Source organism: Monomorium pharaonis, chromosome 6 (assembly GCF_013373865.1).
Source record: "Monomorium pharaonis isolate MP-MQ-018 chromosome 6, ASM1337386v2, whole genome shotgun sequence".
NCBI classification, from domain to species: Eukaryota; Metazoa; Arthropoda; class Insecta; order Hymenoptera; family Formicidae; genus Monomorium; species Monomorium pharaonis.
Window position 1 is genome coordinate 27,122,504 of NC_050472.1, and position 12,820 is coordinate 27,135,323.

At 34.9% G+C, this 12,820-nt stretch overlaps 2 protein-coding genes across 11 annotated transcripts in view; one reads left to right on the forward strand and one right to left on the reverse strand.

Annotated features, from left to right (window-relative positions):
* Positions 1-1,570, forward strand: part of LOC105838550 (chloride channel protein 2) — a 35,303-nt gene extending 33,733 nt beyond the window's left edge. For all 5 annotated transcript variants that reach the window (XM_012684194.3, XM_036287875.1, XM_036287874.1 and 2 more), the window contains one exon: positions 1-1,570. In XM_012684194.3, coding sequence (XP_012539648.1) covers positions 1-177 — 177 coding nt within the window. In that variant the 3' untranslated portion in view covers positions 178-1,570.
* LOC105838552 (carotenoid isomerooxygenase) overlaps positions 1,554-12,820 on the reverse strand; it is a 24,889-nt gene continuing 13,622 nt past the window's right edge. For 2 of the 6 annotated variants that reach the window (XM_012684197.3, XM_012684196.3), the window contains exons 2-11: positions 7,677-7,808; positions 4,879-5,120; positions 4,452-4,598; positions 4,093-4,237; positions 3,735-3,885; positions 3,232-3,461; positions 2,975-3,157; positions 2,455-2,886; positions 2,202-2,300; positions 1,554-2,120 (exon numbers count right to left, since the gene is read on the reverse strand). In XM_012684197.3, coding sequence (XP_012539651.2) covers positions 1,935-2,120; positions 2,202-2,300; positions 2,455-2,886; positions 2,975-3,157; positions 3,232-3,461; positions 3,735-3,885; positions 4,093-4,237; positions 4,452-4,598; positions 4,879-5,120; positions 7,677-7,808 — 1,947 coding nt within the window. In that variant the 3' untranslated portion in view covers positions 1,554-1,934. Of the gene's footprint in view, positions 2,121-2,201; positions 2,301-2,454; positions 2,887-2,974; positions 3,158-3,231; positions 3,462-3,734; positions 3,886-4,092; positions 4,238-4,451; positions 4,599-4,878; positions 5,121-5,234; positions 6,134-7,676; positions 7,809-8,787; positions 9,118-9,197; positions 9,446-9,523; positions 10,209-12,820 lie in introns of those variants that run through there. The other 4 variants (XM_028190557.2, XM_036287877.1, XM_012684200.3 and 1 more) reach the window with 4 other exon arrangements.

Sequence of the window (12,820 nt, forward strand, 5' to 3'; positions counted from 1 at the left end):
CTGCGGAAAGCCATCGAGGACGCGAACGCCGGCATCCTGCCGATGCATCCCGAGTCGCATATCGCCGAGTCGCTCTCGAGTTTGGCGAGAAGCGAAACGGACACGGGGAGCAGCAAGAACATCAATGCGATAAACTCTATAGGTTCCGTGGATTGTGAGAAAGCGGACAAAATCTGAGAGTTATACCCGTATCGAGTCGACGAGCGAAAGCTTATATTGTGATAGCCGCGTCGCCGCCATTGTCGCGTGACGCGGCCCGAATAATGCGAGAGAGTCGTGTTTTATCTGATATTTTCCTTTTCCTTCTATCTTCCCTTTCCGATCGTTCGCGCGAGCGATCTAAGAGCGGCGAAGAGTCGTTACGAGCGTACAATACCCGTAACAATACTCTCTCAAACACTTCTCTCGTACTTAAGCCTAAGATGAGCAAAATAAATCCCGAAATAAGACGCGAGTGCGTGAGATAGTATTAAGCGATGCAGTTTCGTTCTAGTTAATTTCCTATTCCGTTTTAACGTAATAGTTCTTAAGGATATTTAATGACGCGTGCTTACATACGTTTGCACGACATGCATGAGAACGCGCGCTCAAGTCCCCGATCGAAAGAACCGAAGAATGCGAATTTCTGGTCTCAAAGAACAAAGACGCACAAGTTGAGAATACGCGTTTGCGAAATACGCTGTGAATCGCGAATCTATCGTTGTTACCGTAAACAACAAATTTTTTTTAACAGTTGAACAGGTTTCACGACGGAGCGAAAGTGATTTGTAAGTGCCAAAGGCAGCGACGCTGCGTCTCTCCCGCCCGCAATGAAACGTGCATAATTTTACCTAATGATAATTCTCAATGTACGAGATCATTCTGGGCTCCTACGCTCCTTTAGCTAGTAAATATCTGACCATGGTTGTGCCAGACTATTATATAATCATTAATTACTGTCAATTCAAATACGCGGTACAAGGCTGCGTTGTAGATTGAATTTTGCAAGAAAATGCAGACAATTCTCTTCCATTCTCTATACGATACTTAATTTAGAAGCGGATCGAGAAAAATGCCCTCGAATGCTCATTGGATTTTCTCTAACGACAATTCTAGCCTGCGTTTATTTCCCATGTAGAATACGCTTAGAAAATATTCATTAGATTTAGACATTAGAAATCACATTCGCAAAGATTGTATTCCTAATGCAAGTCACATTTCGGATGTATAAGAATGAAGAGTATTCTCTTGTATTTCATTACTAGATTAATATTAGAGGTAAAGAATATCGTAGTTACTGTTCCGATAAGGTTTCATAATGCGATTGAGATGATGTTGTCTACATCGAACTTTGCATTATTGCTGCGACCGAAGAATGTCTCTAACGTAACTTTAATATTCCTCCATTCGACTGTTCGCAGACATTTCTGACGATATTTGAGGTACATTTTACATTCCGCTCTACTAGATTCTCATCTCGTTAGATTGTACTTTTATTACAAATGCTGCGTATTTTATCGCATCGTATAGAATGACGCTGTCCGCCAATTGTAAATATATTACGCATCGAGTAAAGACCTTAAATAATTTATTCGTGTGTTTGTCACAATACGATATTAACAGCACAAGAAAAGTGTTAGACGCGAGAAGACAGTTTTCGATTATTTTTCATCTATGATTCAAGATTCTCTAGTCGAGCTTTAAAGCTCGATAGTCATTAGATTGAAGAGTTGATAAATGTATATAATTATATAATGTGTATTTATATTTATATTTAATTTATTTTAAACGAAATAATAGGGGAGGAACAAAAAGGAAAAAGTTTCTTCGTGATGAAAGTAATTTACGTCGCGAATCCTTAATCCTTTCATAATGAATTTAATACTAATTTCTTCTTCCTTTATCCTCAATTCTAGTTTAAGTCTCAAATGAGTCTTTTGCTTAATCGAATGATATTACATTCTGGTTACTTCACGGTCAAGACTGAACCAACCGTGCAGACATTTGGGCACTGGTCCTTGTGTGTCGAAAGTAGCTCTTGCAATTTCCGTGAATGTCGCAGCGTCCAAGATCAAGAGGCCAACTTGATTCTCCTTTTCTGCCCAGACAAGCGAACTCACAATCACCCCGTCATCCTCATTCTGGACAGAAAAAAAAGAGCAAGAGAAAAATAATTTAGCTCTGTTATTTTTTCGAACAAATAGATCGCACTCAGTTGATACCTTTCCATTAGGATTCGGCACGAAAATTGGTTCGCTAGGGTAAGCACCATTTTCTTGCCATATTTTCTTGGTCTTTCGGAAGGTGTCGACCTTGATGAGCTGGAAATAAAATTTAATTTTATTTAGAAAGAATAAAATGCATTCGACATTTTGTAGCATTAAATGATCATTATACATCAAAAGGGACCACAAATTGCAATCCTTTATTGAACGCGCGGTCTATATTTTTTAGAAGCATGTAAAATTTATTAACCGTCCCGGGATTCTCCAGATCCATGTCGCAGGATATCGCGTAAAAGTATCGGTACTCCTTGCCGAGGTGGAAATCCGTGTTTATTCGCGGGGTCTCGCAACCGACATCGCAGAGAAGCTCTGGCTTTACGAAAATTTTGCCGTCGGGAAGTCGATAGGCGGTCGGCTTCTTCTGCAGAGCGTCTCTGTGTTCAGCTTGCCAGAACTTAGTTCTGTTGTCGTATTTGATGTCGTCCGCATTGCCGTTGATATCACAACTCGACCTAGGCTCGACGTATTCGCCATTGATACCCTCCATACTCTGATGCACCGTTTTAATCGTGATGAGATCGCGCTCCAATGGCGTATTCGAGCTCGGGTTCCTCATCGGAAGTACGAAACGCAGCGGCCGGGCGCGGAAGTTCCTCGAGAAATCGGCGTCCTCGTGCATGTTCTGCGTTGCAACATAAATATTGCGTTAAGAATTATCGTATTGCGCGAAGGTGTCAGTCTCAGTGGGTGAAGAGTCGCGAATCTCTCACTTTCATTGCGTCGATGTACATGCACTCTAGCATCTTGGGATTCCGATAACAGCATACATCAAGCACGACGTACTCCTTATCGCGAGTTTCGAACTGATTGATGATGTGCAGGTAGAAAAACGTCTCCGCGACGAACGTCTTTACCACTTTGCCCGTCTCCCTCGAGATCACGTGAATTAGAGTCTGGAAATATTAATCTGAATTCGCTAACAATTTAACTTGTTTTTAATGATCCGATTTCATTGACAAATACGTACGCTTTCGTTTTCGTACCACTTGAAAGAGTTTACCATCGCCTTTTGCTTGAAATGATTCTTTGCCATATTGACAAAAGATACGGATAATGGTTGTTCTACTAGAATAAAGAAATTCTCGGTGATGCCAAAGGTGTGCATGTATGACGGATTCAACAACCATCTACTTGGCACACTGGCCACGATTGTAGCTTTATCGAACATAGAACGTTTCTTTTTTTCTCCAGAATCATCTAAAATAATTACACTTGAATTTAACTAAAGCGCGTATTATTTAAATATTTTATATATAAAAAATTTTAATTTATATCTAAGTAACATTTTATATAATTGTACAATTTTGTATAATGTTTTAACATGATGTAAAATGTTCTAAACTTTAAGAGCATTAGAGATAAAATTAATTTATTTTTCTTCTGTAAAATTAATCTTTTTAGTTAGTAGTGTAAATTTTCCAATTTTTTCTTTCCAAAATTTCTTTTTGCATAAATGAAAAAATATCTTACCAACAGTCACGCGATTAGGATAAAAGCACACGACGTTATATTGAGGTCCCTTTGACGTTACGCTCAATCCTACATTATAAACCGTACTGTCTGCCATAACGTGAGGGTGCGAAGTGTGATTTACAATGTTAACGTACTCCGTCATGTTTATCTGCAAAAGTTTTTGCAATTAAAATGTTATTATTATAAGCGCTGCAAACCGAACATTTAAGGATGTATATGTTGATTAAAATTTTTTATTATTGATTAGAAAAAAAAATTAACATAAGCCCGTACACGGTTTCAATAACTTTTAGTTAATATTGTAGGGTCAAAACATCCTTAAATTTAAAGCGAGAGATTTGACAAAAGCGTTTACTCTGCTCATCGTCTCTAAATTCTTCGGATCAATCCTATGCATCACCGGCGCTTCCGTGAACGTGTAATATTCATCGCCAAACGGGTATATTGAAATCATGGTATTGTCTGATAGTGTTTTGTTCGGTTTGAACACCGCGGCCACTCTAAAAAATTATTAAAAGATAATTTTAAAAAAAGAACAAGGAGGCGAAAGAGTTTTTCTTGCAAGAATCCTAAGTTCTTTCTCTTTTCTGAAAACATAAAGTCTACGATTTATACCTTGCGATTTAAACATATGATTTTCTTCGTACTAATCGTTGGTAAATTTATGTTTCAGTCGAGATTATCTCTACTTCGCTCTCTCTTATTTTTGTTTACCTGTGGAATATGGTCTGGCAAGGGTCCGGCGTCGCATTAGTACCAAATTCGTTGTAGACTATTCTTTGGGCCGCCATGTTCCTCTTGTACACCTCGGTCTGAACGAATCGCCGCTGGTAAGTAACCTTACCATCCGCGATACCAAATCTGTGTAATTTATTCGTGTCAATACGGAGAAAAATTTATCTCAGAATTTACTCTGAAAATTATGGTAGTCATGGAATTTTTTATGAGTTATAAAATTTAATCAAAAATTAAAATTAAAAACTAAAGTTTGCTTAAATTTTATGAAACTTTACTGAAAGCACAGTAAAATTTTTCTAAGTCCATGTATCCCACGACTACCATGATTTTCGGGGTACATTCTAAAAATTAATTATCTCTTCGTTAAGAGTTATCAGTTTTTATTTTAATATAAAAAACATACTTGTGAAGCAAGGCGGAACTATCGAAGAGATGCTGATAACGATATTCGCCCACTTTCAGATTGCCTGGACCGTTCCGCAGCAAGATGCCTTTTAGCCATTTGGGAATGACACCGGTGAGCTCGGTCGATCGTAGGGGCTCAATCACCTCCTTCTCGCAACTCCTCATCCACACCGAGGTGTCACAATTGGCATAGTAATTTCCCTTCTCATCAGTTGGTATCGTATTTTCATTTTCATCATGCTATAAACATTAGTAACGCTAATTAATTTTGAGGAAATTTTATCTTATTTTTATAACATATTATTTATATTCGTTGTAATTCTCTTGAACGAATGATCATATGCGAAGGCTTACATGAAACTTCGATCTCAATTTCCCACACTTTGCGTGCTCGAAATTATCCAGCACATTTGATATATGAAATAATGAGCTGTCGAACGATGTTATGAGATAATTAATGTACTCCATTTGTCAATCTTTCTTTTTTTTCATAAAGATTGAACTTGATTAATATAAAGAAACCAAATCAAATTACATAATATTTCTTCTGAATTTTATCTTCACATGAAACTCGTTCAAGTCTTTTAGATATATTTTATTATTCAAAAATTTCCGGATTCACCCAACAATGCGTATATTTCGTATATTTCACGCACTTGATCGCAGAAAGATATTTGAATGTTCTATTTATATTGACAATGTCTAGAAACTCTTGGCAAAAACTTATCGTGCGTATCACATTTCAGATTATAACTTCAGATTATAACTTCGATATAATTTAAATTTTTTTCAAGAAAAATATTTCACGTGTCTTCCTCCTCCTCTTCCTCAATAATGTTATTCTCGATCGTTGATGCCAATACAAGTGGTCTTAAAATCGATGAGAGTATTTGATACACCCTTATGTGAGAGAAATCCATCATTCGCGGTGTACGTTCTGACAACGAATGGCATCGCGATGTGCAGTTCTGCTGACCTTAAAAACAATGTTATGCTTTGGACGTTATTTTAATCCAATTTAACAGATGACATCAGTTGATCGAAACCTCTAATCGGCTCTGTCATGCGCTATATCTGTTTATTGTGTTCACGTGAAAAATCGCGTCACGTGGAGAACTACGTATAAACGTGGATTGGACACGTGATAATCCATTTTTCACATTGGATTAAAAGATGTAATCGAAGACAGATTTTTCGAAAAATAAAATTATGATGGAGATTGTACATACTTTACATACTTTTCACACACACACACACACACACACACACGCGCGCGCGCGCATATATAGTAAAAAGAATAAAAAAGTTTTTTTTGCCTACTATTTACGCGAGTTTACTGTTGTAGTATTGTGATTTAATTGTTAGTAAAGTTTAAAGTTTAAAATTTTGAGAAGGTCTATTCAAAAGGAAACAATGATACGCGTATTGTATTATCGAATTATATTAAGTTATTCTTTATTCAGTATTATATTCAGTACACTTACACACGAGCGCAATTTAGATCCAATTTCATCAATCGCGATTAGACGAACCGACGATCAGAATTTCATTATCAGGGTGGCCAATATAAATCTCGTCAGTCTTAATGTCAAAGTATTCACATCTGTTGGCCGCTTTGATAACTCTGACCGTTGATTTGTCTAACCGTGATTGGTGAAATTGGCCTTTAAAGATTGATATGATTTTATAACTATTAAGTCAAAACATTACATGTACGTGTTAAGATCGCGATTGCATTACAAAATTTATTTTCAATAAGACAGTTTAAAATTTAAAACAAAACGAGTTTTATCCTTTTTGGGGGTTACATCTCGTTACTTATAACAGATATTAAATTATTAACTTCTCACTAGAGAATAAAATAAGAATGAGTAAATTTTCTATCTTATCGATGCTGGTTCATGTTGATCGTGCAGAAAGATAATCTACAGAGGCCACCACAATTCGCAATTGTTGTCGTGATTTTATACTGTTCTTTTTTAATCATGTGTAATGTAAAAAAGTATGTATTTTCTTCAATCAGCAGTTAAATTACAAGCGAAATTATATTGAGACTGAATAATTTGGAAAATATGCAATTTAAATTTGAGGACATTAATTATTCTTCGGTAAAAAAGAAGATGAATAAATCTCTTTAAACTTTAATTTGTTTCCGAATTGACGTTTGATGTTTTAAGACATTAAACAAAATTATTATTAAAAGGAATATAAATTACCACTATATATAATTATTCCAACGTGACACGTATGAATCATCCACGTGCACATTTCAATATAGCACGTTTTTACTCGACTAATCAATCATGTGAAATTCATTAGTTATCAATTCAGCAAACACAATTAAATTGCTTGCGTTTTATATTCTTTTGCGTTGTTTTTCTTGCATGTGTCAAGCACAGAAAATACTTGAAGAGATTTAAGCTCGATCTTTTTAAATATTAATAAGTCTTTAAATGCATTGCTAATATGTATTTTTGATTTTTATATTACACCAAATGATGATATATTATGATATACTATATTACTATTTATATATTAGGAACGTGAATGATCACCGTCATTTGATTCCACTATCAAATTTATATCTTTTGCCTCAAAGACTTTTACTTAACAATTGATTTAAAAAATAATCAAAGGAATATAATAGATATTTACAATTTATCAACATTGTATACAAAAAATATATAAAATATTTTTTTTAATTTAGAATGAAATATAAATGTATTTATGTACGATGTGGACTTAACAGGGCTAATATAGGTTTCTTTTTAATACTTTCTCTCGTTTTTCACTTACCGGGAATAGATCTTTGATGTTGTACCACGAAGATGGCAGCTTAGTTTTTTTTTTCATTGTATTGATGTAATACGTGAATATGTCGGCAGAAAACATGCGACGTGCAAGGTAGGCCAATACCGACGATCGCATCTGAGGCACAGTCAAATTCACAAGGGTTTAGTCGAATCGAGCATCTCTGGGCACTCGTTAAAATTATAGTCTTCGTATACGTACTATTCTATCTTTGCGCAAAAATAACAGCTTGAAATTACTCTTTTTTTTCTTTTTTTAATTTAAATCTTTTGATTAACGATAAAATGAAAGCAAAAATAAATACAAGAAATGTTGAAATGGAAGGGACACGATCTACTGAAGAGCTCTTAAAATCTGTCACTGCCATACCCATCAATAAAAACATTCTTTATCTGATTAATAATTGACTGATAACAGCTATTTAAAAGTCACGTATATGTGATAACACAATTGTCAAAGTGTTAAATAATATTGATGGTAAATTTAATACTATAAAATAAATATTAAATTTAATATATATAGAAATATACGAAAATTGAGAAATATGACGTAAATAAAAATTAATTTGAAAGGACACGTTTATATCGAAGAGTTTATAATTATAATGAGTTTGGAATATAAGATATTCCAGTATGCATGCATTCGTGTTGGCAAAAATAATTGTTGCATATAGGTACGTAATACTTTTGACGCTTGTCAAGAAATGCATTGTCTTCGCGGAAGCATGCGTCACATTCGCCGATGGCAAATATGACTGCTAAAATTGTTATTGTCCAATGACCGAATCAAGCCTTCGCTCGAACAGCATGTAATCACTCTAATTATTTTCACAATAAGAAATAAAATCTAATAATGCGTGTGCCGATTTGTGATAAGAAATAATAACTTTGACACTTTGCTTAATAAAAGAAACTTTGAATCATTTACATTTAGCGATAAGTGAAAATAATTAATTACTGTAATTATATTGTTCCAAATTAATTACAAAACCAATTCTGTAATTTTTTCTCAAGTAATCTCAAGTAATTTTAATTGGAATAGATGTTTTTTAAGTTTTTTGAAGTTGTATTCGAATTCACAACTGAAAATGTTATACCTTAATGTTTCGACAGATATGAGATTGAAACTTCCGAAAATGTGCGTTTTATTTTCGATCACATATCATTATTAATACAATTTCTGTACTTTAGTTTAATCGTGTAGAAACTTCCGAGTTTGTATACACATATTCGATTTTACGCGTGCGAATGTACCGCGAGCGGAATGAAGGCAGACATCCAGGCCAAGCAAACAAGCGCAAACAAGCGCCAACGAACGAGACGTTCGCGCTCCGTCTCGCTCGTCCATCCGCGGGCGTTTCGCGCGGAACGCGGCAGCGCCTGTCGCCCGTCCTTTAAAGCGCGGAACGCACATGCTCGCACCACGTGTCACTCACGTGTTAGCGAGGCGAGAGGCATGTCGCGTGAGCACGCACGCCAATAAAATCGAATTAGTGCCGTTACATACCCGATGGTTGGAAAACAATGCGATCCTTCTCTCGCTCGAGGCGGCGCTATTACAAAGAGTGCCTCGTTAGAGAATGTCCCCTCGACTATCCCGGGACCACTCGTTTGCACGCTGATTTGCGTTTACGTATCGAGCAAATTTCTTACTCCGAACGAAACAACGTACACGGCTAATCCTGGTTTGTTTAACCTCGGTCGATAGAAGATGAATTAGAGCAGGAAAAAAACCAAGCTTGAAATCCGAATAATCTGTAAATTAGCAACACGATTTGTCTTCTTTTCTCGTACAGTGGTCTTCTTAGGATTACATATTTGTCAAATCATTACATTTCAATTTATTGGTTTACATTTATACTTTCAGACCTCAGCAGTTCTCTGTCTCTTAGACTCTTTGTTGCACTTTTTCTGTACGTTTTATACTATATATATATATGCTATGTGTTTTTGGTATTCTTACTCACTTCTTACGCGGCTACACGCGCTATTGCACTTTATTATCTCTTTTCATAAGTTTTGATCGATGCTTATATATGTACGTATAGTTCAAAATAGGGAGAGAGGAAATGCCTTGACCTTTTAATATTTCAGATTTCTTTATGATATTTTGCTGTATTTTATCGTTACATTTCGTAAGAAAATTTTGTACGCATATCAATCTTCACACACACACTTGAAAAATCATCATCGCACTGAGAAAGAAAGAATTATAATTGATATATGCGCTGTTGATATTTGTTAGATTATTCTCTCTTGATTACACTGAAAAAATTTTATAATAAAAATTACTATGATAAATAGTAAGCGCGGATCAATTTTTACTGTTTTTTTAATCAAATTATCATAATATTTACGCTACTTATGGTATAATTCTCTGAAATTTTTTCTTATGATCCGTGGCTATTATATCCGTGGATACTATAGCTACTATCATAGCTATAGTAATTTTTATTATAAAATTTTTTGTTATTTTGTTTTAAGTCATCAGCTGAAGATGTTTTGAATAGGCACCAATGTCTAAAAAAAGGACGTTTACTTATCCAAAAAATATTAAGATATATAAACTATATGTAAAATATGTAATATTTTAATATTATTTTCAAAGTTGTTCTTCGGAATCTTTTAATTATTTTTAATTATTTTCTAGAAGAAAAAGTAATTATATAAAATAGAAAATTAGCAACTCAACGTTAATTCCAATTCCGTTAACATTTTCCAAGAAACAGATAAGTAAAGTAAAAATAAAATTTTTGAAAAGATAAAGTTAATCGCTTATTTAGTCTATAATTCTTGATGTTCTTCTCTGAATATAATTTTTCAGTTATTTTAATATTCTTATATATTCTTATATATATTCTATATAAACTGCACGCCGATAATTTTCGTCAGTCTTGAAACACGGTTATCAGCCTAAATATCGAAATTATTTACAATTTTTTCGAGTAAGAGGAAATTTTAAAGATGCTTCGGAGCATCAATATTTAGGTTAGTAACTGTTTTTCAAGATAAAAAAGAATTATGGTCGTCAAAGGATGTCAAAAAACTATGCTGATATCTTGTTACACCCAGTATATCGAGGAATTTCTCGTACATTCCGGAGATACGAGCTCGCTTTCCGTTCTTTCATTTGGTGTATTTGTCTCTCGGCAAGCGACTTTGCCATAACGAGGCTCCACCGCGTTTGTGAGTCACGTACTATGCGCATCCATTTCTATACTTTTATCAAATTGTTTACTCACCGCGTTAACGAGAGTGTCTCGGGACGATTAATTAATGGTGGTACCCGTCCATGAAGCGCGTCGATCCTTCGATTAACGACGGGAAGAAGGAACAGACAACGTTGTGCCGAATCAGTCTGCTTTATTTCACGTTATTTTGAGTTAAGCGACAATTAAAATAACAATAATTATTATTAATTAAAGTTAAAGATTAATATATTATTCAAATGTTTATCAATGTTATCTTGTTTATATATATTTGATAGATTAATTTTACATATAAATCCGAGATAAGGAAAAATAATATGTCGTTGTCTAATTTTAGAGTCATCCTTGTTAACAATGCATTGCTAAAGAAATTGCTGTTTACGAAGAAAATGGCGAATCGTGTTTCGTATGTCATCGTGTCAAAAATAAACGATTCGTTTGCTTGCTATTTTCTGTCTATCTAACTAACACCAGGCAATATGTCTTAAGATTAAAATAGCATTCGCGCAAGTCCAATAAATTTAATCATAAAAAACTGATCTAATTATCTAATCTCTTCTTCAACATTGTCTCTCAGTTTGCTATTGTGGGCGGAGGAGGCTTTGTCCAATATTTTCGGTAAAAGTTGTCGATTTCGAATCGATCGAAAAACTTGTGACGGATAGAACATCCTCCTCGGTGATATCATATATTAAAAACGAACACAGATTTACGACTACGTGTCAATTTAATTCAGTGCCAGTACAAATTTCTAAGACAAGCTCGCGGTGTCAACTGTGATTCCACTACGTCAGTGTGGATCCGCGTTCAATTACTTCAGGTCCGCAAATAAACCGGTCGATATTGACGTATCGTAAACTGCACGAGCGCATCAGTGAATTTCCACTCGGCGGCTGCTGTTGCCGTCGGCATCAGCTAGCAGGTGCGGATCACGAGAGCGAAAAATATTTGCTGAAATCAACGCTCTGGGTCGGTAGTGCCAGAACGAAGACGTGACAAACAAGTTGACCTTGTTTTTCTTTCCTCTCTCTAATTCGTGACAAAATAAGAATTTCTTAACTATACAAGTCTCGTGTATAATTTTAATTAGAGTCTCGAAAATGCAATTTTTACAAGTAAATAATTATAGGAACGGTATGTCATCGCGATTAACATAAAATTAAGCACATTATAAATTTAATCGCGCAAAACGTAAAATAGAGAATACAATTATGATGAAAGAAACAGAAATCATCAGGAAGAAGCATTATACGTTTTATTTAAAAAAGAGAGATTTTGCCCATTTCTCGAATATTATCGTAAAAAGACAAATAATTCAAATCAAATTTAAATTGGATAGAAGAAGAAAACATAAATATACATTAACATTTCGTAGCAAAGATAATCTTTAAAACAACTGATAAATTAGCTCGTATCTGGCCGTCCTTCTAAATCGTCTTATCGAATCTGACCTGAAACTTCAACCCAAATTCCGGACAACCGATTATATCTGTTGACATCTTATAGTGAGTAGGACGTTACTCTATAGCTGGCTAGATAGATAGATAGAGTTATGTATTTCGTACAATCAACAAAGTGTGCAAATAATCAAATTTTGAAATGCACAACTGCTGTCAAATTATGTAACGATCCTTTTAACAGCTGATGTGGGAATTTTTCCTAAATCACGCGAAATATATCACGCGATTCTCGCTCATCATCTCGATGTTTGCGCATGCCGTTAAGACGATTATTGTTTCGCGGGAATTCTATTTGTAAAGTGGACAGAACTCTTGAAAAAGCGTCAAAGTGGACGTTTATCGTTTACGCTCAATAAATATTTGCCTAAAAGCCAACAAGATCATACATCATTTTGGTAGAAGCGAATGAACGTTTTTAAAAACGTACACGGAGAGAATTTTCTCTTAAAAATTACCCTGAA